The sequence below is a fragment of the Schistocerca piceifrons genome, chromosome 4 (assembly GCF_021461385.2).
Source record: "Schistocerca piceifrons isolate TAMUIC-IGC-003096 chromosome 4, iqSchPice1.1, whole genome shotgun sequence".
Taxonomy (NCBI): domain Eukaryota; kingdom Metazoa; phylum Arthropoda; class Insecta; order Orthoptera; family Acrididae; genus Schistocerca; species Schistocerca piceifrons.
The window spans coordinates 220,619,597-220,646,428 of NC_060141.1; the positions used below are offsets into that span (position 1 = coordinate 220,619,597).

Below are 26,832 nucleotides of genomic sequence, written 5' to 3' on the forward strand. Positions count from 1 at the left end.
ATGGACCTGTACCCCAGTGCCAACTGCTGCCATCACCCACCACAATGGAAATCCGTGCTCACTCTCTTTGCTCGCAGATTGCATGACATATGCAACTAGGACAGTCTAGGTACTGAGATGCAGCATCTGAAGAAAACCTTTAGGAAGAATGGCCACTCTGAAATGCAGATTAGACACACACTTAATACGAGCAATAAGAAGAGGGAGGACTACAGGAAGAATTCGACAACAAGGGTCTGGTGTTCCTCCTGTATGCAGGGCCGCCCATGGTAAATATTGCCAGGACGCTGGAGAAGAACAAAATCAAAAGCATCTTCCATCCTCCAGCAATAATAAGGAAAATGCTGGGTTCCATAAAGGACAACTTAGGTCTAAGAATTCCAGGTGTCTACAGCATTTCCTGTGAATGTGAAAAGCAATATATAGGACAAACACAACACTGCATCACTCAACACCTCTCTGAACACAAGAGAAGCGTTTGCCTCAGACAAAAGAAATAATCTGCGATAGTGAAGCAGAGCCTCAGTGAAGAACACACATTTCAATTTGAACAAACCGAGATGCTGTGTAGAGCAAACGGTTTCTGGGACTCTTATTAAAGAGGCAGTAGAGATAAACTGGTCAACCAGGATAGCAGCTTCCAACTTAGCATTACATCATAGGACACACCATTAGCAAGAATATGATGAGAGTGCACTGATGGAGACAGGATGATGACGGCTGATGGATTAGACAGGCCACACAGACATGAGACGCCAGGAAACGCCACTGCATCCCCCCCCCCCCTTTCATACGCGCCAATTCCTTTCACACCTGACTGGTCCAACCAGCTTCGAGCATACAGAGAAGCCCTTGGTCAAGCAGCTATAAAGTCCCAGACCAGATGTGAACCCAACACTTTGCCTGAAGATGGCAAGTAAGAAACTTGCTGAAACATTCCTGGAGAACAATGCATTGACTCAGCTGTCAACCTAAGAAGATTTTATCAGCTGGTTGGTAGTTGTACTAATATAAAAAGCTGTGCAATGATTGCTGCAGAGCTACTAAATGACATGCCTGCTTTCACAGGTGGCCTGGCCACTGATGGGGTAAGATAAACCTGTGAAAGGACTGGAATAGGAAGTGCTGGATGGGTGGATTGGGCAGGTTCCGCACCTCAGTCTTCCACAGCGATATGATCCTTATGGCAAGGGGTTGGGACTGGGAGTAGCAGATGGACTGGGATGTTGTGGAGGTTGGGTGGGTTATGGAATCCCACTTTAGGAGGGGTGGGAAGTTTTTAGGGCACAATGATGGGTAAACAAAGACCTGACAAAGGATATGGTTAATGATTATAAAGAATCCATCTAGATTGCAAATTGAACCCGGATGTTGACCTAGGTTTTGGCACAGATAACCACGCCTTCTTCAGAACACACAAAAACTACAAACTGCCTAAAGAGGCATGGTCCAATATTAATACAGAATGCCCAAAATGGCAAAAGACTTTTGAGTGTTCTGTATTAATGTTGGACCATGCCTCTTTAGGCAGTTTGTAGTTTCAGTGTGTTCTGAAGAAGGCGTGGTTATCCATGCTGAAACCTAGGTCAACATCTGGTTTCAATTTGCAGTCGAGGCGGATTCTTTATAATCATTAAATTATTCACAATTGCTGATGCGCTGCAGTGTTGTTCCAGTCTGGGGTGGTACTGGGTGATGAAGGGGACACTCCATTGTGGCTGGTTCTTGGAGATGGTGTGAGGATTGTGGATGTGAGGTGAAATGGACCAGGTCTGAGGGACAGGGTCTGTCTGTGAAGGTCTTGGTGAGACTCTCAGCATACAGAGCAAGGGAGTTTTTGTCACTGCAGATATTCCGTTTCCAGATACCAAGACTAACTATATGGGAGGGATATATTGGTGTGAAAGGGTGACAGCTATCAAAATGCAGGCACTGTTGGTGGTTGGTGTGTTTAATGTGGACAGAGGTGTGGATGGAGCCATCAGAGAGGAGGAGGTCAACATCTAGGAAGGTGACACGCTGAGTTGAGAAGGACCACGTGAAACAAATGGGAGACAGTGTCTTGAGGTTGTCAAGGAATGAAGATAGGGTGTCTTGGCATTGAGTCCAGATTATGAAGATATCATCAATGAACCTCAAACCAGACTAGGGGTTTGGTGTTTTGGGAGGCTATGAAGGTCTCCTCTAGACAGTCTGTAAAAAGGTTGGCGTAGGAGGGTCCCATGCAAATGCCCATGGCTGTGCCAATATTTACTTATACAACTTCCCTTCAAATGAGAAATAGTTGTGGGTTAGAATAAAGTTCGTAAAGCATATTGATGAGTGAGGTAGTGGGTTTGAGGCCTGAAGGACGCTGGAAAAGGTAGTGTCCAATAGTTGTAAGGCCATGAGCATGAATGATAATGATGTATAGGCAGGTGGCGTCAACAGTGGTGAAAAGGGATCCAGGAGGTAAAGGAGTGGGGATGGTGGAGAGGTGGTGAAGGAAGTGGTTGGTGTCATTGATGGAGGGTCTACATTACGGGCAATTGGTTGCAGGTATTGGTCAATAAGGGCCAAAATTCTTTCAATGAGCGGCACGATAACCAGCCACAATGGGGCATCTAGGATTGCTGGGTTTGTGGATTTTGGGGAGCATGTAGAAGGTGGGTGTGCAGGGCATCATAGGGGTGAGGAGGGAAATGGATTCAGGGGCGATGTTCTGGGAAGGGCCTAAGGCTTTAAGCGAGGATTGGAGTGTGTGTTGGACTTCTGGGATGGGATCACTCTGGCAGTGTCTATTGGTGGAGGAATCAGATAATTGGCAAAGGCCATCTGCCAGATAGTCACTGCAATTCATAATGACAGTGGTGGGACCTTTACTGGCAGGTAGGCTGTTTAGGTCAGGATTTGTTTAGAGATTGTATGTGGCTGTTCTTTCTTCTACTGAAAGGCTGGTGTTCTAATGAAGGGACCTGGAGAAGGATGGTGAGGCTAAGTTGGACATAAGGAATTCCTGGAAGGTGACTAGTTAATGGTTAAGTGGGAAGAAGGTGCAGGGGAGGGGGGGGGGATGATCACAGTTGGATGGTGGTATGACCTGAAAGATGCACAGTCCAGTGTTGGAATTAGGGCGATTTTGGTTGGAGGGATTGGCGGCAAAGATGTGCTTCCATTGCAGGCATTGGGCGAGTAGGTCTTTGACAAGTCCATCATGCCAAAATTTGAGTGTAGGGCTAAAGGTGTGGCCTTTGTATATTACTGATACTACTACTCTGCAATCCCTATTTTATACATCACATCTCTGATATTGAATCCCTAGCTCTCCAGCACCCGGAAGAGCTTTCCCTACACCACCTCCATGAGCTCTCCATCCTGCTGACATCCTACTGCTGCCTCAGGGCAACTCTATACAACCCCTATTGTACTGACAATGTTTCTCCTCGTCCAGGTCTCATTGCAACTAACACCTGCCCAGCTGACCTTTTCAGCTTGCCACATCACCAAAAACTCCCTACCAACCCTCCACCAAATCCAGAGCTAAAACATTCCTGTAACACTATTGTTAACCTTTCCATCAAAACCTTCAGCTCCACAGAAGTTTGAGTCCTATCCAAAGGCCTCATCTTTTGCCCTACACCCAAATTTAACCACACTGGTCTTGTCAAAAACCTATTCTCCTTCTCCCAATCCCTGCAATGGAAACACTTCTTTGCCACCAAGCTCTCCAACTAAAATCACCTGAATTCCAACACTGAACCCTGCTCTCTTCCAGTTCATACCACTATCCAGCTGTGATCTTCTCATCCCACCTAACTACACACAGGTCACCTTCCAGGAATTCCTTACCTCCAACTGACCCTCACCATCCTTCCCCAGATCCTTTCCTCAGAACCCCAACCTTTCAGTAGAAGAAAGAACAACCACACAAAACCTCAAAACAAATTCTGACCTAATTGCCCTAACTGCAAACAAAGATCCACCACTGTTGTTCTGAATTGCAGTAATCACCAGGCAGAAGGCCTCTGCCAATTATCTGCCTCCTCCACATATAAACTCTGCCAGAATGATCCCATCCCAGAAGTCCAAAATAAACACCAGTCCCATAGCATCTCCCCTGAATCCATTTCCCTCCTCACCCCTATGACGCCCTAGCACACCCACCTTCTACATGCTCCCCAAAATCCACAAACCCAGCAATCCTAGATGCCACATTGTGGCTGGTTATTGTGGCCCCTTTGAAAGAATTTTGGCCCTCATTGACCAATACCTCCAACCAAATGCCCACAATCTAGCGTCCAATGTCTAAGACACCAACCACTTCCTTCACCACCTCTCCATCCTCCCTACCCCTTAACTTTCTGGATACCTTCCCATCACTGTTGACACCACCTGCCTATACACCAACATCCTTCAGCTTCCAAATGCACTACCTCATTCCTCATACATTACTAACTTTATCCCAACCCACAACTGCTGCTCATTTGAAGGGAAGGTATATTAACAAATCTGTTGTACAGCCATGGACACCCGCAGGGGACCCTTCTATTCCAACCTTTTTAAGGGCCATCTAGAAGAGACCTTCCTAGATTTCCAAAACACCAAAACCTTAGTCTGATTCAGATTCATTGATGATACCTTCATGATCTGGACGCAGGGCCAAGACACCCTATATTCGTTCCTTCATGACCTCAACACATTCTCTCCCAACTGTTTCATGTGGTCCTCCTCAATCCAGCGTGCCACCTTCCTAGATGTTGACCTCCTCCTCTCTGATGGTTCCAACTGCAAATCAGTCCACATTAAACCCACCAACCACCAACAATACCTGCATTTTGAGGGCTGTCATCCCTTTCACACAAAAAATCCCTCACATATAGCCTGACTATCTGTGAATGGCGTATCTGCAGCGCCAAAAATTCTCTTGCTCTGTAAGCTGAGGGTCTCACCAAGGCCTTCACACACAGGCACTAACCTCCAGACCTAGTCCTCAAACAGGTCTCCCATGCCATTTCCCCTCACATCCCCAATCATTCCACCATCCCCAAGAACCAGCCACAAAGGGAGTGTCCCCTTCATCACCCAATACCACCCCGGAGTGGAACAACTGAACCATATACTTTGCCAGGTCTTTGATTACCTATCATCGTGCCCTGAAATGAGGGACATCCTACTCAGGATACTTCCAACCCTTCCTAAAGTGTTTTGTTGTCCACCCAACCTCCAGAATATTGTAGTCCATCCATATGCCACTCCATATTCTAATCCCTTGTCACAAGGATCATATCCCTGTGACAGACCTAGGTCCAAACCCTGCTCATTCCACCCAACCAGCACTTCCTATTCCAGTCCTGTTTTAGGTCTGTCCTACCCCATCACAGGTCTGTCCTATCCCATCAGTGGCTTGGCAACCTGTGAAAGCAGCCATGTCATTTATCAGCTCTACTCCAATCACTGCACAGCTTTTTATATTGGTATGACTGCCAACCAGCTGTCCACCAGGATGAATGGCCACCGCCAAACTGTGGCCAAGAGCAAAGTTGGTTGATTTAAAAGACAGGGGAAGGGACCAAACTGCTAGGTCATCGGTCCCTTGTTCCGATTAAAATAATTCCACAAAGGTGGGAGGAAAACAATCGAGACATACAAAACACAGCTGGAAGAAAGGAGAAAACCAGAAGAATGACAGAAGTGTGACAAACACTAAAATCGGACAAGAAAACCAAAGAGAGACGCAAGAAACATGAAGAAGAGATTAAAATAAGAGAGAAAATTACCATGGCTTACTGACCATGAGAATATCAAGGAGAAGCCAGCCACTCTGTAACACATTAAAACCTCCACTCTAGCACTAGGGTGGAGGACACAGAGGGACAAAGGACATGCGCTAAAACTTAGATCAAATGATAAAACCTGCCCTCACGAATAAAACGTAAAACCAAAGCTGCTGTTGAGGCACTGTCGCCCAATACCAAAGGTAGGGTGCTGGGAAAGTTAAACATCCCCCGCAGAGTGGTTAAAAGTGGGCAGTCCAGCAAGAGGTGGACGACCATCATTTGTGAGCCATAGTGACACCCAGGTGGGTCCTCGCAACAGAGGAGGTAACCATTCGGTAGCCACATATGGCCAGCTCCCTGAGAGAGGACCACATGGAAGACTTCCACACACTCGTAGTCTCCTTAATGACGTACAGTTTGTTGTGCCTACTGTTATGCCATTCCTTCTCCCAAAGCCAAAAAGCCCTGCAGCATAAGATAGAGTGCAGGTCAGTTTTGGAGATTCCCATCGCCAGAAGCAGTTTCCGCATAGCCTGTTTGGTCAGCGTGTCAGCAAGTTCGTTGCCTGGTATTCCAATGTGTCACGGGTTCCACTCAAACACCACTGAATGATGGGACTGTTCCAGGGCATAGATGGACTCCTGAATGGAAACTACCAAAAGATGGCAAGGGTACCACTGGTCGATAGCTTGTAGGCTGCTCAAGGAGTCAGTACACTGGAGAAATGACTCGCCAAGGCGTGAGCAGATGTGCTCAGGAGAACGAGATATGGCCACCAGCTCTGCAGTGAAAACACTGGAGCCACCTGCAAAGCCTACATGACCATCAGCTATTGAGCCAACAGTGTAAACCACTTCATGGCCCTGGTACATGCAGAGAATTGAGAGGAAGTGATAGCGAAGAGCTGCAGGGTTAACGGAGTCGTTAGGGCCATGCAAAAGATCCACAAGAATCTGTGGCCAAGGTGTACACCATGGAGGCATATGTGAATGGACTACAGTTCTGACAGAAGGGACCAGACGTGAACCGCAATCGTAAGCCCTGACCTTGGCCACTGATGTGGGAGATTAACTGCCGTGGTTGGAAAAAGGAGACAGTAATTTGGATGCGCAGGAGAACTACGAATGTGTGCAAGTGGTAACTGGCAAGCAGTTGTGCACACCTAACCTTCAATGGAGGGACTCCAGCCTCCACCAGGACACTGGTCATTGGACTAGTTCTAAAGGTTCCCGTTGCTAGGTGAATGCCACAGTGGTGCACTGGGTCGAGTACACACAACACTGAGGTCGCTACCGAACTGTAAACCAGACTCCCATAGTCAAGGTGGGATTGAACAAGAGCTCTGTAGAGCTGCAGCAGCATAGAGCGATATGTACTCCAGTTGGTGTTGCTCAGGCAGCAGAGGGCATTGAGGTGCTGCCAGTACTTCTGCTTAAACTGACGAAGGTGAGGTAGCCAAGTCAATCGGGTGTTGAAAACTAGTCCTAAGAATCGATATATCTCCACTAAAGTGAGTGGATTGTCATTAAGGTAAAGTTCTGGTGCTGGATGAACTGTGCGATGCCAACAGAAATGCATGACACACTACTTCGCGGCTGAAAACTGGAAGCTGTGTGCTAGAGCCTATGACTGCGCCTTGTGAATGTCTCCCTGTAGGCACCGCTCAGTAACACCAGTACTGGAGGAGCAGAATGAAATGCAGAAGTCCTCCACCTACAGAGAAGGTGAAACTGACAGCCCTACAGCTGCTGCTAGACCATTAATAAGCACTAAAAATAGAGACACATTCAATATGGAGCCCTGCGGAATGCCATTCTCCTGAATATGGGGGGATATGTGGGAGACACCGCCTTAGACACAGAAAGTACGGAGTGACAGGAAGTTTTGAATAAAAACTGGAAGTGGGCCCCGAAGACCCCACTCACACAATGTGGCAAGGATATGATGTTGCCAGGTCATGTCGTATGCTTTACGTAAGTCAAAAAAGATGGCAACCACATGTTGGCATCTGGAAAAGGCTGTTTGGATGGCACACTTGAGGGACACAAGGTCATCAGTGGTAGAGTGACCCTGGCGGAAGCCGCCCTGACATGGAACCAGTAGGCCACGTAACTCCAGCACCCAACCCAGCCGCCAACACACCATACGTTCCAGCAGCTTGCAAAGAAAGTTGGTGAGGCTGATGGGCCAGTAGCTATCCACATCAAGTGGGTTTTTACCGGGTTTGAGCACCAGAATGATGGTGCTCCTCCACCATAGCGATGGAAAGATGCCATCGCACCAGATCCGGTTGCAGATGACGAGGAGATGTTGCTTGTAGTCAGACAAGAGATGTTTACTCATCTGACTGTGGATCCAATCCAGCTGTGTTGGGGCAATGTGCAAGGGCACTGAGGAGCTCCCACTCTGTAAATGGGGCACTATAGGGTTGACTGTGGCACGTAGTGAATGAGAGGACTTTCCTTTCCACCTGCCATTTGAGGGTGTGAAAGGCTGGGGGTTAGTTCTCCGACACAGGGGCTTGAGCGTAGTGCTCAGCAAAGTGTTTGGCAATAGCATTTGCGTCGGTAGATAACACGATATTTATGTTAATGCCAGGGACAACTGTTGGGGTCTGGTACCCATAAATACATCTGATCTTCATCCAGACTTGGGAAGGTAACGTATGGCACCCAATGGTCGACACATACCTATCCCAACAGTCCCGTTTTCGTCGTTTTATAAGCTGGCGAATGCGGGCATGGAGCCACTTAAAGGCTATTAGGTGCTCTAGGGAAGGTCGCCGCTGACGTCACTGTAGAGCTCGCTGACACACTGTAATTGCCTCATCGTCATCTGGCAACCACCAAGGGACTGTCTTTCCCCGGGGGCACCCTAAAGAACGAAGGATAGTGTTTTCCGCCACAGAAACAATTGTTGTAGTCACCTACTCAACGATAACAATGATGGCACCACATGGGAGAGACTCAGCAGTGATAGCAGAGGTGAAGGCTTCCCGGCCTGACTTGTATAAAGTCCATCTGGGTAGGCGTCTGTGGGCATGATGCTTGGGGAGTGACAGGAAGATGGGGAAATGGTTACTACCACACAGGTAGTCGTATGCTCTCCAGTGGATAGATGGGAGAAGACCAGGACTGCAGATCGAGAGATCAGTGGCCGAGTATGTGCCATGTGCCACACTGAAATGTGTGGGTGCACCTGTATTTAAAAGGCAGAGGTCGAGTTATGACAGTAAATTTTCGACCTCCCTGTCTCGGCCAGTACACATGGCGTCACCCCACAAGGAGTTATGCACGTTAAAATCTCCCAAAAGTGGAAAAGGTTTAGGGAGTTGATCAATCAGTGCAGCCAATACATTCAGTGGTACTGCACCATCTGGAGGAAGATATACATTGCAGGCAGTTATTTCCTGTGTTGTCGTTACCCTGACAGCCACAACTTCAAGAAGGGTATGAAGGGGTATAGGTTAACTACATACTGAGTTCAGGACATAGACGCAAACTCTACCTGGCAATCTATTATAGTCACTATGGTTCCTGTAATATCGCTTGTAGCCACAGAGGGCAGGGGTCCGCATTACCAGAAACCAGGTTTCCTGGAGGGCAATGCAGAAAGCAGGTGTAAAGCTTAACAGTTGTCGTAGCTCAGCCAGGTGGTGGAGAAAAACACCATAATTCCACTATAGGATTGAGACTGGGAAGCATGAAACACTCAATGAGGCAGTCTATGCCTCAGGGTTACCTGCTGCCACCAGATGAGTACCCGTACAATCAACATCCATTGTGTCTGGGGGCCTAGTGAGATCTCCGTCCTCAGCAGATGCCAGAATCTCCACCTCAGACATGGAGCTTATAGGTTGTGGTGGTGTGGGTGCCACTGCAATGTCTTTGTTCTTGGGGGACTTTTTCTTTTAAGGTTTCTCTCACTGCTCCTTTGGTTTGTCTGGCTAGGAGGGCTTCACTGATTCAGTCTCAGGGACTGAGGAGGACCGTGAAGCCCTACAACTAGCTACCTGTCGTAAATGTATACAGAGTTTGGGAAAGGGGGGAGGCAGTTGTTACATATGCCTCGTGACGACAGGGTGAAGGAGGTCGAGCGGTCAGGATTAGAGAGTGGGCATCCAGGGCTGCCGTTAAATGACAAAACAGGAAATTAGGTACAATAAAGAGGATGTATTTCAATGTACAGTGTACAAGGGGCATGCCTAGGATTGGAAGTTACCAGGTTTAGGCCAGTATAGGAGGTTGAACAATTAATTGAAATGGGCAACGCAAGAGGAAGCGGTTCATCTTAATTTACAGTGGTGGCCGGTCATGAAAAGCAGAGCCAGAGGCTCTGCCTTCCAGAAAGACATCTGTTCCGCTCGAGGTCTGGATTACAAGAGAGAGAAGCAACTGTGTTCTGCACCACAGAACACTCCAGCGTACAAACGTGTGATCAGTATCCTGCGCATACTACTGGCTAAAACCAATGACGTGAATTTGGTAGCAGTTTCAGCAGAGGGCTCAAGGCATTTCTTGTCAGCAGCTTTAAGTGGACGGAACTGCCATAGATTTGAAAGACAGGCATCTTGTGTCATAGGCATGGAGTAAGTTACTCGGGGACAACACTTGTAAAGATTTGACTGGGCCTTTGAAATAAATCTTTTAAACAATTCTCTAAAATATTCCTTGACTGGCTGCCACCATGTACACTGTGGTTGCTTCAGCCACTGGCAGGTGTCAGCTTTGCCACTGGTAGGAACCTGGGAAGGGAGTGACTCAAGGGATCCCTTCCTGGCGAGAGGAACCAAGGAAGACTTACACTTCTCCACAAAGGGGGGGGGGGGGGGGGGGGGGGGGGAGGTTGCTCTCCTGAAGTAGGTTGTGCAGGAGCATCAGGGAGGGAAGCGCCCCTCACCATCAAGAGGGCAGGTGGAGTCTGATGGCTCTGAGAGCCAACTGTACGCTGCGGAATGGGAGATGGTAAAATTGTTGTCGTAGCGGCAGCATAGCTTGATTCTTTCTGGAGAATCCTGCAGTCTGGCGAGTGAGGCGAATGGTGCTCTCTGCAGTTGACACTGATGGGAGGCAGGGCACAGGGAGTACTGGCATATGAAGGACGTCCACAATCCCGACAGGTGACACTGAAAGTACAGCGGGAAGACATATGGCCAAACTTCCAGCACTTAAAGCACTGCATCGGGGAAGGATATATGGCTTTACCTCACAGTGGTAGACCATCACCTTGACCTTCTTGGGTAATGTGTCACCTTCGAAGGCCTAGATGAAGGCACTGGTGGCAACTTGATTATCCCTTGGACCCCAGTGGACATGCCAGATGAAATGGACATCTCGCCACTTTAAATTGGCGCACAGCTCATTGTCAGACTGCAAAAGAAGATCCCTGTGAAATATGATACCCTGGACCATATGTAGGCTCTTATGGGGTGTGATGGAAACAAACATCCGCCAGCTTGTCAAAGGTGAGTAGTGCCCGTGATTCGTCAGAGGATACTGTTTTGAACAAGACCGATCCTGACCCCATTTTGGATAAGCCCTCCACCTCTCCAAACTTGTCCTGTAAATGCTCCACAAAAAACTGAGGTTTCATTGACAAGAAAGAGTCCCCATCAACTCTTGTACACAAGAGGTACCAGGGTGAATAAGCTTTGCCACCATCCTTAGCCTGGCATTCCTCCCATGGTGTGGACAGGTGGGGAACGATTTGGTGTCGTATTTCCTAGCATTGAAATTAGCCCTTGACCACTTAGAGACTGCTTGTGTTTGACCACCAGCAAGAGATGATGTTCTACGCTTCAAGGCATGTCGTCCACCCTAATGCCACCCACTCCAACCAGAGTCCCTCCCCACGGCTGCCACCTGGCAGGATGGCCATTGCCGGGAGTCCCAATGCTCTAGGGTGACAGGCATCTACCCTTTGGCGTACGTGGAGAGTTAACAGTGCAGACATCAGCAGAGCAATCCCCCTGTGGTCAGGGGTGCATTGGCCCCACCACAAAGAACTGGCTACCATACTGGATATCAGGTGCAAATGAGCTAAGAAGTCCATTATTGTTGACGGTACTGCACAGAGGATGGAGGAAAATGCACCCAGGAGGGTGACCTAGCCCAACAGCTGGAGTATGGGCGGAAGTGCAGATCCATGTCAACGAAGGATGCGAGAGCTCTCAGTGCATAATGGACACTATGCACCATGTAAGGCACCCTTCCCCAATTGGCCTGCTCTTCAGGAAAATTGTGAAAAATGGAACTCAAACCCTATAGGGGACCATCACATAATGGCCGAAACGTTTGAGACTCCTTTCAGTCACCTCTTAGAACGACAGGCAGGAATACCTCGGGCCTTTTTATAACCCCAGGACTCACAGGGGCCATGAGCAAACTAGACCATCCTGTGACACAGCGCGCAGCTGAACTGAACACACTTGATTTCAATGGTTGCTTCACCACCTGGACCATCTGAGTCGTCCTCTTCACCACCAGTTTTCTAAACTGCACAGATGGGAGTTATCCTTACAACACTTTCTCAGCTCCACCTTCGGTAATATACTGTCCCCATACCCTCCACCCAACAGTTTTCACCCCCTCTATCACCTCTTCTCCATTCTCATCTAGCACCCTGTTTGTTTGAAACCCTCTGTCAATGCATCCACCCATCTTTCCCCACTCCTCTCCTTTTTCCCCCACCCACCACACAATCTCCCATTTCAGCCCGAGATGCTGGAGTTGGTGGTCGTTTGTGCATGAGGTGTGCTGCCCCCGCCCCCCTTTTCTGTGTGTGTGTGTGTTTTATTGACAATTTATACCTATCTTTTTCCTACATTATTAAACCCCTAAGAATTTAGAGTATCCTGTTTCCATTTATTAATTTGCCCTCTTCCATTATTTTGAATGGTGTGGTCAGGCCTTGTTCAATACAGAACTGCATTTATTGAATTTTACCTAAATTGTATGATGGTCCATTTGCAGAGAACAGTTACTAATTTTTAAGAAAATATTATTTATATTTTTGCAGTGTTGCAATTCCTCTACTTGGCTTGACTATAGTCTTGCATTATCAGCAAGAACTAATCTGCTTCTTGGGAATAAGAATAGGAGTGGACCCAATATCAACCCCTGTGATACACCTGTAGTGATTCCCCATTCTAAAGACGCTGTTACACTGTGTACACTCCCTGTGTTTCTTAGTGCAACTGTTTGCATGAAAACAAATTAACAGGAAGATACTAAGACATTTGACCTTCTCTATGAGAATACTGTGAACTGAGCAATCACAGGCTTTGACAAATCACAGAAAACAGCAGTTACCAATATTTTGTCATTTATCTTTTGTATAACTTGATTCACGATTTGAAAAATGGCATGTTTGTGGAGGGATCCTTTTGAAATCCAAATTATGTGTTATAATTCTTATATAATTAATATTTTACACTATTTTTGAGAAGGCAGTAAATAGTCTCATTACCTTCCTTGTAAGAGGGCCAGACAATAGCATATTTCAGTTTGTCTGAAAATATTCCATGTGATAGTGATGCACTGCATATGTGACCTGAATGCATTGCATATACATGAAGAACAGGTACTGTGACATCCTCAAACCCGTTACTGAAAAAGTGAAGCAAATGGCCCAGGCACAAAAATAAAACACTTCAAGCACAAATCGGTAAAAAATCAACACAAGGTGAAATAACTTCTAACTTCTTTTCTAGTGGATCCACAGCACACATGAGGTAGAATTGCAACATACACTCCTGGAAATGGAAAAAAGAACACATTGACACTGGTGTGTCAGACCCACCATACTTGCTCCGGACACTGCGAGAGGGCTGTACAAGCAATGATCACACGCACGGCACAGCGGACACACCAGGAACCGCGGTGTTGGCCGTCGGTTGGTGCTAGCTGCGCAGCATTTGTGCACCGCCGCCGTCAGTGTCAGCCAGTTTGCCGTGACATACGGAGCTCCATCGCAGTCTTTAACACCGGTAGCATGCCGCGACAGCTTGGACGTGAACCGTATGTGCAGTTGACGGACTTTGAGCGAGGGCGTATAGTGGGCATGCGGGAGGCCGGGTGGACGTACCGCCGAATTGCTCAACACGTGGGGCGTGAGGTCTCCACAGTACATCGATGTTGTCGCCAGTGGTCGGCGGAAGGTGCACGTGCCCGTCGACATGGGACCGGACCGCAGCGACGCACGGATGCACGCCAAGACCATAGGATCCTATGCAGTGCCGTAGGGGACCGCACCGCCACTTCCCAGCAAATTAGGGACACTGTTGCTCCTGGGGTATCGGCGAGGACCATTCGCAACCGTCTCCATGAAGCTGGGCTACGGTCCCGCACACCGTTAGGCCGTCTTCCGCTCACACCCCAACATCGTGCAGCCCGCCTCCAGTGGTGTCGCGACAGGCGTGAATGGAGGGACAAATGGAGACGTGTCGTCTTCAGCGATGAGAGTCGCTTCTGCCTTGGTGCCAATGATGGTCGTATGCGTGTTTGGCGCCGTGCAGGTGAGCACCACAATCAGGACTGCATACGACCGAGGCACACAGGGCCAACACCCGGCATCATGGTGTGGGGAGCGATCTCCTACACTGGCCGTACACCACTGGTGATCGTCGAGGGGACACTGAATAGTGCACGGTACATCCAAACCGTCATCGAACCCATCGTTCTACCATTCCTAGACCGGCAAGGGAACTTGCTGTTCCAACAGGACAATGCACGTCCGCATGTATCCCGTGCCACCCAACGTGCTCTAGAAGGTGTAAGTCAACTACCCTGGCCAGCAGGATCTCCGGATCTGTCCCCCATTGAGCATGTTTGGGACTGGATGAAGCGTCGTCTCACGCGGTCTGCACGTCCAGCACGAACGCTGGTCCAACTGAGGCGCCAGGTGGAAATGGCATGGCAAGCCGTTCCACAGGACTACATCCAGCATCTCTACGATCGTCTCCATGGGAGAATAGCAGCCTGCATTGCTGCGAAAGGTGGATATACACTGTACTAGTGCCGACATTGTGCATGCTCTGTTGCCTGTGTCTATGTGCCTGTGGTTCTGTCAGTGTGATCATGTGATGTATCTGACCCCAGAAATGTGTCAATAAAGTTTCCCCTTCCTGGGACAATGAATTCACGGTGTTCTTATTTCAATTTCCAGGAGTGTATTTTATTTTTAGTACAGTTTTCTGCTTTCTGCTGCATTTTTACTAATAATGCATCCCACCCCCCACCCCCCCATAAGCCATGGACCTCGGCATTGGTGGGGAGGCTTTCATGCCTTTGCAATATAGATAACCCTACCATAGGTGCAGCCACAATAGGAGGGATACCTGTTGAGAGGCCAGACAAATGCATGGCTCCTGAAGAGGTGCAGCAACAGTTTGGATGATTGACTGATCTGGTCTTGTAACATCAACCAAAAATTGCCTTGCTGTGCTGGCACTGCGAACAGCAGAAAGCAAGGGAAACTGCAGCTGTAATTTTTCTTGATGGTATGAAGCTATACTGTACAGTTAAACAATGATGGCATCCTCTTGGGTAAAAAATTCAAGAGGTAAGATAGTTGCCATTTGGATCTCCAGGCTGGGAGTAAACAGGTGGACCTTGTCATTAGGAGAAACAAAACGAGGGTACTACCGATGAAAGCATGGAATGGTAGATCCCTTAATTGGGCATGTAGGTCAGAAAATTTTAAAAGGGGAATTGATGGTTTACAGGTACATATTGTGGGAATTAGTGAAGTCTGGTGGCAGGTAGAACAGGACTTTTCGTCAGGTGGATACAGGGTTATAAATACAAAGTCAAATAGGGATAATGCAGGAGTAGGTGTAACACTGAATATGAAAATAGGAATGTAGGTAAGCGTAAGCTAGCATGAACAGCACAGTGAATGCATTATTGTAGCCAAGACAGACATGAAGCCCACACCCAGCACAGTACTACATGTTTATATACCAACTACCTCCACAGATGATGGTGGTGATGATGATGATGAGATAAAAGAAATTATTCAGATAGTTAAGGGAGACAAAATTTAATAATGATGGGTGACTGGGATTCAAGAGAAGGAAAAATTGTAGGTGAATATGGACTGGGAGTGAGAGAAATGAAATAGGAAGCCGCCTGGTAGAATTTTGCACAGAGCTCTGTTTAATTACCACTAACACATGGTTTAAGAATCATGGAGAAGCTTGCACATATGGAAGGGACTTGGATACACTATATTATTTCAGATTGATTATATAACGGTAACAGAGATTTAAGAACCAGATTTTAAATTGTAAGACATTTCTAGGGGTTGTTGTGAACTCTGACCACAGTTTATTGGTTATGAACTGTAGATTAAAACTGGAGAAATTGCAGAAAGATAGGAAATTAAAGAGATGGGATCTGGATAAGTCAAAAGAATCAGAGGTTGTGAGAATTACAGAGGGAGCATTATCAACAATTGACAGTAGAAGACAAATGGGTAGCTTTGAGAGGTGAATCAGTGAAAACAGCAGAGGATCAATTAGGTAAAAAGAAAAGGCAAAGTAGAAATCCTTGAATTTAATTAATGACAGGAGAAAATATAAAAATGCGGTAAATAGAGCAGGTGAAAGGGAATACAAACTCCAAAAAATTAGATTGACAGGAAGTGGAAAATGGCTAAGCAAAAATGGCTGGAGTACAAATATAAGGATTTATGAGTGTATTTCACTACGGGAAAGATAGATGTCGCCTACAAGAAAGCTCAAGAGGCCTTTGGGAAAAAGAGAAGTGTAAGAGCATCAGGAGCTCAGATAGAAAACTAGTCCTAAGCAGAGAAGGGAAAGTTGAAAGGTGGAAGGAGCATATACAGGGTGTACACAAGGGAGATGAACTTGAAGGCAATATTATGGAAACAGAAGAGGATGTAGATAAGATGAGATGGGGGATATGATACTGTGAGAAGAATTTGACAGAGCACCGAAAGACCCAAGTCGAAACAAGGCCCCAGGGGTAGACAACATGGCCTCAGGAAAACCAACCATGACAAAGCTCTTCTATCTGATGTGCAAGATGTACGAGACAGGTGACGTACCCCCAGACTTCACGAAGAATGTAATAATTCCAAAGAAAAAAGGAGCTGACAGGTGTGAATATTACTGAACGATCAGTTTTACAAGTCATGGTTGCAAAATGCTAACACGATTCTTTACAGAAGAATGGAAAAACTGGTAGAAGTTGACCTCAAGGAAGGCCAGTTCGGATTCCAGAGGAATATAGAAACACACGAAGCAATACTGACCCTACAGCTTCTCTCAGAATACAGGTTAAGGATAGGCAAACCTTTATTTATAGTGTTTGTATATGTAGAGAAAGCCTGTGACACGTTGAATGGAGTATCCTCTTTGAAATCCTGAAGGTAAAATGGTTAAAATACAAGGAGCGAAAGGCTATTTACAACTTGTACAGAAACCAGACAGCAGTTATAAGAGTTGAGGGACATGTAAGGAGAGCAGTGGTTGAGAAGGGAGTGAGGCAGGGTTTAGACTAACGCCAATGTTGTTCATTCTGTACGTTGAGTAAGTGGTAAAATATCAAAGAAAAATTTGGAATGGGAATTAAAGTTCAGGAAGAGGAAATAAAAACTTTGATGTTTGCCAATGACATTGTAATTCTGTGATAGGCAGCAAAGGACTTTGAAGAGAAATTGAATAGCGTGGACAGTGTCTTAGAAAGGATGGTAATGGAATGTACTTCAATTAAATCAGCTGATGCCGAGGGAATTAGGTTAGGAAATGAGACACTTAAAGTAGTAGATGAATTTTGTTGTTTATACAGCTATATAACTAACGATGGCTGAAGCAAAGATTTTATCAAATGTAGACTGGCAGTGGCGAGAAAAGTGTTTCTGAAGAAGAAGAATTTGTTAACTTTGAATGTAGATTTACGTGTCACGAAGTCTTTCCTGAAAGTATTTGTAGGATTGTAGCCATGTATGGAAGTGAAACAGTTGAGACAAGAAGGATATAGAAGCTTTTGAAATGTGGTGCTACAGAAAAATGCTGAAGATTATATGGGCAGATCACACAACTAATGAGGTGGTACTGAATAAAATTTGAGAGAAAGAAATTTGTGCCACAACATGACTAGAAAAAAGATAGGTTGATAGGTCACATTCTAAGACACCAAGGGATCACCAGTTTAGTACTGGAGGGAAGTTTGGGGGGAAAAAATCGTACAGGGAGACCAAGAGATGCATAAAGTAAGCAGATGCAGAAGGATGTAGGCTGCACTAGTTATTCAGAGATGATGAAGCTTGTACAGAATACAGTATCATAGAGAGCAGCATCAAACCAGTCTTTGGACTGAAAACTACAACAACAATAATTACTATAATGATTACAAAGTTACATGATGTGCAGATGGTATATTAGGTATAATATTGTTTCTTATATCTATGTTACTTTTTATGTCTATGTACAGCACTTTCAGCTTACGTCTTAGCTGGCTCAACAGGTAATTTTGTTCATATGACATTTCAAAGAAAGCTATTAAGAAGCAGATTTAATCTTACAAGTTGATGGGAGACCATCTAATAGTGTGCATCCTGAAGTCAATTAATTTAGATGACACAAGCATACCAAAAAACTTGATCTTGAAAGACACAGGACGTGACAGATGAATAGACATAGAAGGGAGTTAGAGTAAACATTTTCAATCTTAATCTCACAAAGATTCATATTATACCATAAATTGTTCTAGCACTGGAATTAGGCTTCATGGTCACCAATTACATGTGTTAAAATGGAACCAACACAAAGATAAATTAAGCACTGTCTTGCAGTTACAAGTAACTCATTTTGTTGACGCAAAGACAAGACTGTTAGCTTATTTTGCATGTTTTAACTGCAAGTTGCCATATCAATTTATTTTCTGAGTCAGTGCTTCTAAAGAGTCAAAGTATGTAGAGAAGTTCTAGCAGAATGTAAATATTATGCACAGTCGCAGTACAAGGCACATAAATAATTTTCATGTACACTTTGCTTACTTATGCAGAGTTCAGAGTAGAGTTATGTACAGGGTGTTTATTGACAGTCAACACGAGTCTAGACAAGGTTAAGAGGACTTTACTCGTAAAGCTGTTTTATCAAAACTACAGCAATAGTGCTTCTGCTCTTGTGAGTCGTGACACATTAAAGGACTACAGAGAGATCCTATTTCCACACCAAGGCTGAGAATCACAATTCAAAAGACGCCGCCAACAGCCACTTCCAGCACAAATTGTTGAAGTTATTGTTGCCATGGCTGAGAATGTTGAACGCAATGGGCATTCGTCACGTATGCATGAGCTGCGACGTGACAGCTGAACATTCCATGTTCCAGCACTCGAATAATGCTGCAAACAACTGTAAAATCAGTAGTCTTACAAACTTGCAGGGTGATATGGATGCAGATGGTCATTACAATGAGCAATGTTTGTAACCGGGAATGTAAACATGTCACAATAGATAAATGTTACCATCTCACGTAGAAATTAAAATTTTTCTTTCAATTGTTTAGTCATTATTTCTCTTCTGTATGTCCTTATGAAAGCTTTCACAAAGTTTCATTGGCCTACGCTCAATCGTTTTTCATGCTTACCAAGCAGCAGAAGTTTAATTTTGCTGGGTGATTGTAATTTAAGTGTAGCTGCTCATGGAGGTCCGGTGTGGGCTGTAATTATCATATGGCAAGCTTTATTTGTGATAGTCTTTTTGTTGAGCCTATCTGTGACTCAGCATTCCAATACACAACTTTCCTTTTCATAATACTATTACATTCCATCCTGGATTTTCCATTGTTTGATTAATATGCTTTTTTATTTTTGTACAGGAATTCTCTTTCCTATGAAAATAATGCAATAGAACGTTATTTAATTCATATTTAGTACATTATATTGGTCTTATACATTATACAAAATGCAGAATTGCAACTTCAAAGGATGTTTTAAAGTTTTGTATTCAGTATATTATTTAAGAATCCTGATGCGATACATGAAAATGGAATTCTATTATGTCAATCAAACACATGAAACATACAAGATGCATTATTGGATTTCAAAAATTAATTGGCTTGTGCTGTTGTATAAACAAGTATATACCTATGGGATATTTGCTTGATGAGCCTAAAGTGTGTTTGTTAGTTCCAGTATAGAAGGGAGATAAAGCTCTCCAAATTCAGGCAAATTTCCATAGTCCAAGTGTTTTATAAAGTGTTGGAAGGTATCACTTAGCAACAGTTACTTGTTTACTTTGAAAATCTAGACATAATCAACAGAGCACAATAAGGTCATACAAAAATCCTGTCAGCTGTTTATGCCATAGATCCTTTGGACTTTGTATAAAGCATGTACCACAGCCAGGAGAAAATAAATAAATAAATAAATCTTTCATTGCATCAGAGGCAGCCTTAAACTATTAAAATATTATCTACAGAACTATAAGCAAGTTGTGTATGTTGGAAATAAATATCCTATTACTGACAGTCATTAATAACCTGTCACCACTTGTTAGGTCCAGAACAGTACTATATGCTGATGTCACAATTTATCTCCACAGTAGTAATTTTAAAACTTGAACTGAAAGTAGGCTCACTGGACAAAACACCAGTCATGCCCTTAAAAATGCAGACTGTTTGCTTTGGATAGTGTAGACCTGATACCATGCAGTCACACAACCCTTAACTGCTGACAAGTCATGGCAGTGAAGCGATGTGTGGGTGCTAGTCAGTTCTATGGAATCAGTGCAGTAAGATTGGTCAAAGTGGAGACTTCATAGAACAGAGCTATTGTGGTTAGACATGCCCATGACCACACTGAACAAAGTTACACGATTCATGTGTGTATCAATGTGGACTAGGAGTAGTTTACTACTGACAACAATGTAACATGGCATAAGAATAGTGATTGTATAACGACCCTGACCAGCAGGAACTGGAGATGAGGGCCATACTTTTTCAATGAAAATCTGATTCAAATCAAACCACTTGCTGCTGTCAGTGATCCAAGTCTATCTCTGAAGGTTCCTGAGAGAAAACTGAACGGAACTGGATGCAAAGAGCATTTGAAATAGGGTAGCTCACAAGAGGATATTGCTAACAGTGACACACAAACCTGCATATCTTCAGTGGGCCAAACCATGTAGGAAACGGACAGTAAGGACCGGAGTGTGGTCCATCGAGTCACGAGTTTGCCTCTAAAATTATGCAAGGCATCAAATGCATCAAAGACCCAGTGAGGTGTTTAACCTGCAATGTACAGGGATTGTGGTTCAGGTGAAAGCTGATTCTTCCATGTTTTGGGGATATTTTTCATACAGTGACTTGCACTCACTCATTCACATTATCTAGAACATGAAAAATGTTAGTTTTCTGTCACTTCATGAAAATTACGCAGTAGATACTCCCGTCTTTCAAGATATCAGCCATGTTCACAGGACTGTACATATATGTTCTCAGTTTGAAAAACACTGAGCCTCCTATCATACCTTGACTGTTCTGCTAAATCATCCAATCTTAATTCCATAGACTATTTGGGACAGTGGGTAAAACATAGTTGTCAACATCCCTGCAATTTGGTAGCTCTATCACATTCAATCAACAATGGATGGATTCAGCTGGCTCTAGCATACTCAAGAAACCTTGTGGATTCTTCTTCACCAAATTTGGCCCATTATCGAGGTTAGAGAAGGTGTTACACAGCACTTGTGTGACTTCTCTTGGGGGTCTGACTAATGTTTTGTTGTATATGCTTTCAATTACATATGCATATTACTGGCTTAGAGCAAATGGATTCCTAATGAAGGAAAGGAAAACTCAGATTTTACTTTAAGTGATGAATTTTCCCTCAAATGATTCTAGTTGTGTTCAGCTCTTGTGAATAAGTTCAAAGGTTAAATTACATCTGGGTCATAATATAGAAGTGGCACATTATGCCGAGTAATTTATCTGTTATGGTGATTTACACATTGTGTACCTGAAACACATGTTACAACATTCTATTTTGCAATTTTTCATTGCAACAATATAATATAGTATTATTCTGTGTAGAAATTCTAGCAGTATACACGACAGCTGAATAACGCAGAAGAAAGCTATTAGTCTAAATAATAGATTTTTAGATAAAGTACATACAAACCTTTGTTTTCCAGAGAGAAAATTGTGATGCTTAGTTTTGAAATGAATTCTCAGGCATCATACAATTTACAATAAAGTAGTCTGTAACTTTGAAGGTTTTACAATAGCTTATGACTTACTGGACCATAAGTCTCTCTTCCAAATTTTGAAAACAAGGTCAGAGCTCAAAATCACTGCAATTAATAGGGAACCACTAAATACTACCAAATCTAATGTAAAATTATGGGGTGAAATTTCAAAGCACTTTGAAATTAAAAGAGGAGACAGACAAGATAATGGACACTCTCCATTACTTTAAAACTGTGCCTTTGGGAAAAAAAAATAATAATCCAAGAGTTGTAGAAACTAAAAACCAGGGCTTCCAATTGACAAACCAATCTAATTAGAAAGAACTAATATTAGAATAGACTGCTTAGCTTTTGCAAATTACTTCACAATTCTTTCTTAGGCCATTCAAACAGCACAAGAAACAAACAGAAATTATTAAAGAAACAGTAGGAAGGATACTATTCCAAATATCATATGAGAAAACAAAATACATGTCTTGCAACAACCTGAGATTTCAAACTCTAAAAAATGCAGGAAAATCGATAGAATTTTTCATTTTAAATATTTGGACAAAACCATTCCGCTCATTTCAAACAGAAAGCAATACAGAAACTGAAAAGTACCAACATATCTTCAGACGTGAAATAACACTTGCTAATATTCTATGAGCATATTAAAAGAATGGAATGAACCAAATTAACCAGCCAGGTTGTGGAAGTTACAAAATTTGCAATAAAGCAAAAGAACTAAAATAAATGTATCTGCACAGAAAAAAGGCAGGAATAACAAATCTTTACATATTGGACACAAAAAAATCTTAGTCAAAAGCTCCACCAACAGACAGCTGGCCTGGCAAAAAAAAAAAAAAAAAAAAATCCAAGATGACCAGAAAAACTTGGTCTAAATATGAATTCATAGAAATGCTACAATAAAATCCTGAAAATGCCCCTTATTGTAAAAACAATAATACAGAATATATAAAAATTTTGTCATAAAATAGTTTTCCATTCAGACACAATATATGCTCATCAAGTAGGAAACATACACAAATATAAAACATTTATGAAGTAAAGAGAAGATGCCATTATAGACCAATTTTGAAAGCTGCAGGCCAATTAAGTAATTTCGATTTGTGCTTACACAAGTAAGTTTGCAAACCTTGTCGCTTCCTGTACTTACCTAACACTGATTGCTTAATATTTACATGACTAGAACATTTAAGAAGAGAGAACCATTTACAATGAACATTCTTAGCTGTCATGCTGTTAACAAAAGGTGTCAAAACTGTAAAGTAGAAATCACAAGATTAATTTTTCCTTGTCTACTGTGGTTGTATAGAATAGTATAAATATCTTCAAGTCATTTACCAAGAACTTACGTGATTTACAATAATTGTTTTAAAAGGAAAATAATTAAGAGAACTGTCAAAAATCACAAAGAGCAGTGAGAAAAGAAGGTCTATTAACTGGAGAAGGTTGGAATGAAGGGTGTGCACAAGCAGATCACTCTAGACTCCAGTCACATCTGCAAAAATCCAAACTGGCATTGGCACAATGAAGAGAAATGACATCCTGGATAATTACATAGCTACAGCATGAAATTTCCCTTCTGCTCTGGTATATACGCATAAGAAAGATTCTGAAATAAACCTCTTAGCACTATGACAGCCAGTACTATCTGCCACGGTGCTATTCTGTCAAGGCTTACTAACAATACACTTCTGAAACACAGAACATAGAGGTGCTGAATAACAGAGACCTTCTGTCACTTTGAGATACATCTCACTGTCAAGGAGAGGCAAATCTTCTGCTTCAAATTGTGAATCTGAATGATATGTTCTGGGCCTGATAAATTGCTGAACACGTTTATTTCTCTCAGTACGATAATCTTTCCTTAAAAGTACAATTAAAATTCACTGCAATCTCAACTATATAAAACAAACACTATAAAAATATTTGTTGATTATTCTATGGCATCAAATGTAATAAGCTACAGCACATTGAGTAAATATGCAAATCTTAAGAAAAGATAACAGGTTAGTCTTTCTGATGAACAGTCTCGTCCAAGTACAGGGCAGAAAAAGGAGGGGAAAAAAAGAGAAACGGAACAAATCCAATAAATTCGTTTATTACAAACAACTCCAAGAATTTTCTCCCATCACTCAACTTGTTTATATCTGATACAAAATATTTATCGTTAACAATCGAGCAATATTAGAACCATAACGCAAGAATCACAACCACAATATGTTTGAAAGATGTGTAATGAAAAACCGAAGTTTTCTGTGCACTTCAGATGAAATTATTAAGTCCAAGATAAAATTATTTGCACATTTTTCCACAATGTCATTCCGGTGAAGATTTTGATGTTACGATCGTACACCTTTGGCGTAAGTCTCGAATATGTGATGAGATCAGTGTTTAGTTCTAAATGATTATCACGATAACAATTTAGATTTTGCGGAAAATGCCACATACCATACGGCAACTGCAAGGACTGCAGCCATAAATTCTGAATTAACCCAAGGGCCGGTGTAAGCGCCTGGGTAATTCACAACGATTGTGACCAAAGGCTTCACTGTCGATGGGTCTTCACCACTTCTGGCGGCTTTACGAAGAGCTGCATACCCTTCGTCATCGTACAGATTTACGCTATAGTCGCCTGTTCTTGCCTTCTTCACGTCTTCCGTCCAGCTGACTTGATATTTGTCGTCTCCAATCCTGGCGGCTGGCACGGTCCTTCCGTTAATTTCTGCGTACAGGGGGATTCCTTTCGCACCATTGCTGCATTTGAGCGTAAATTCCGCGACAAAGGCGACGTTTACCAGAACTGTAGCATCTGGAGTTGTATATGCAGATGCGGAAACTTCAGGTTTGGTACAAGACTCTGATAATGCTGAAGAAAACTGAGCCACTCCTAAAGCTAACAATAGAAGATAATTCACTGGAGCCATTGCTGTTTAACTAACAAATTAAACCGTACGTAGAAGAGTCTGTATACAGACAGCACGCCACGCCACGCCACGCCACACCACACCACACCACCACTGCCAACGACCTACTTCACTGGCCAACAGATGTCTGCTAGCCACGTTTGTGTCACGTAAGAAATAAACCAAAGACTTTCGGTCCCACGAGTTGAAAGATAAAATTCACCCACACCATCATCGCCAGCTACACATCGAAGTTAAAACGGTATAAAATGCAAAAACTGGAAACTACTTCTGAATACTATATTAACAATAAATAATTACATCGACAAACTACTTTGTCGTACATATAAATAAATAACCATTTCTTCCGCTGTCGCTGTAGAGAAATCGTTAAATTTTAATATAATCGCGTTTTGTATGCCCCTTGTGAATTGATATCTCTTTTATTTACTCATTCATCCATACGCAGACAAATTTCTTTGTATGTCGTCACTGTACATAGAAATATACATTATTTATGGAAGAGGTACACCAGATGGGAAAAAAAGGATACGGGATACGTAAGAAATTAATGGCACAGGAGGAGGAGGAGTAGTTTAGTGTTCAACATCCCGTCGACTACGAGATGATTAGAGATGGAGCACAAGCTCGGATGAGATTAGGGAAGGATGGAGAAGGAAAGCGGTCGTGCCTTTTCAAAGGAACCTCCCAGCATTTGTCTTAAGCAATACAGGGAACTCACAGAAGACTTAAATCAGGGTGACCAGGCGAGGATTTGAACCGTCGTCCTCCCGAATGCGAGTTCAGTGAGCTATCTGCTAGGCTACCTCGCTCGATTTGTGGTACCAGAGTAGGCCTGTAAGATTTTATAGTAGCTACGAATGTGACGTATCCCTAACTGAAATCCACACTCGTCCAGAAAACACACATTTATTTTCCATATAAACACACCTTTCCCAACAAACAGGTTAAGCCCCCTTCACATCGAAGAGAACACAAGCGAATGTGCATTCGCAAGCACTGCGTAGGGAGTTCGCTTGCTCGCTCCATTGTTGGGTTCTACCTGCAAATAATCATTTACACTAGAGCGAAAGGAAGAGAAAGCAAATGTGATTGTTATTTTTTTTTCACGGTAAAACATTGTATCGGGAAAGTTACTTAACCTATTTTCTGTACGTCGTGATGGAGTAAAGAAACGTACAATTTGGTTTATTTTGTATAGCGAACACGCTGTTTGTCATGAAAGCAAAACGTAGTACAGACAGAAAAACACGCCTGTCTGAATTTTCGCTTGAAAGAAGTGTTGGTTTGGCAGTTATTAGTGATTTGCAGCTGTAACCATCACTTGCTTTGTTCCAAAACTTTATCCGAATGTCGATGGATGATTTTCGCCTCTTCCTAGCCGCGACTGAACGGAATATTGCATGGCAAGACACAAATTACCGACGATCCATATCAACAGAAGAGAGGCTAGCACTAACGCTGCGATTCTTAGCAATAGTTGGCTGTTACTCTGGCCTCAAATATCTATTTCCTATATAAACCGTTCTGTTTCCCAAATAATTTCTGAAATGTGTAGTGACATATGCGAAACACTTGCGGATTTCATAACGGTACAAGCGAGAGAGAGACAGGCTCTAAGAATGAACAATGTAGTTTAAAAATATACAAAAGATCAGTAGCAACTGTATTAGAGGGAAAACAGTTTTCATTTGTTCTGGTCCTGTATTTAAATTTCGTAAAATTGTACTTAAACTGTCATACTAAGACATACCTTAAATTCAAGTCACGAGAATGATCAGGTCTTTCATTTTACGTTAATCTATGTTATTTGTTTATTTTGATGACATTTATTTTTTTTTTTATAGCGGTATATACGGAACGAAGGAGTAACCGAAAAAGCAGGGCATAGATTATATTAGTAAGTCTGTGAACTACGGTATCTGTC

At 43.4% G+C, this 26,832-nt stretch overlaps 1 protein-coding gene across 1 annotated transcript; it reads right to left on the bottom strand.

Moving 5' to 3' along the window:
- Positions 1-24,063: 24,063 nt before the first annotated feature.
- LOC124795300 (translocon-associated protein subunit delta) lies at positions 24,064-25,033 on the bottom strand. The gene has a single exon (XM_047259262.1). It carries the CDS (start codon positions 24,903-24,905, stop codon positions 24,390-24,392), a length of 516 nt encoding a protein of 171 aa, XP_047115218.1. The 5' UTR covers positions 24,906-25,033; the 3' UTR covers positions 24,064-24,389.
- Positions 25,034-26,832: the final 1,799 nt, after the last annotated feature.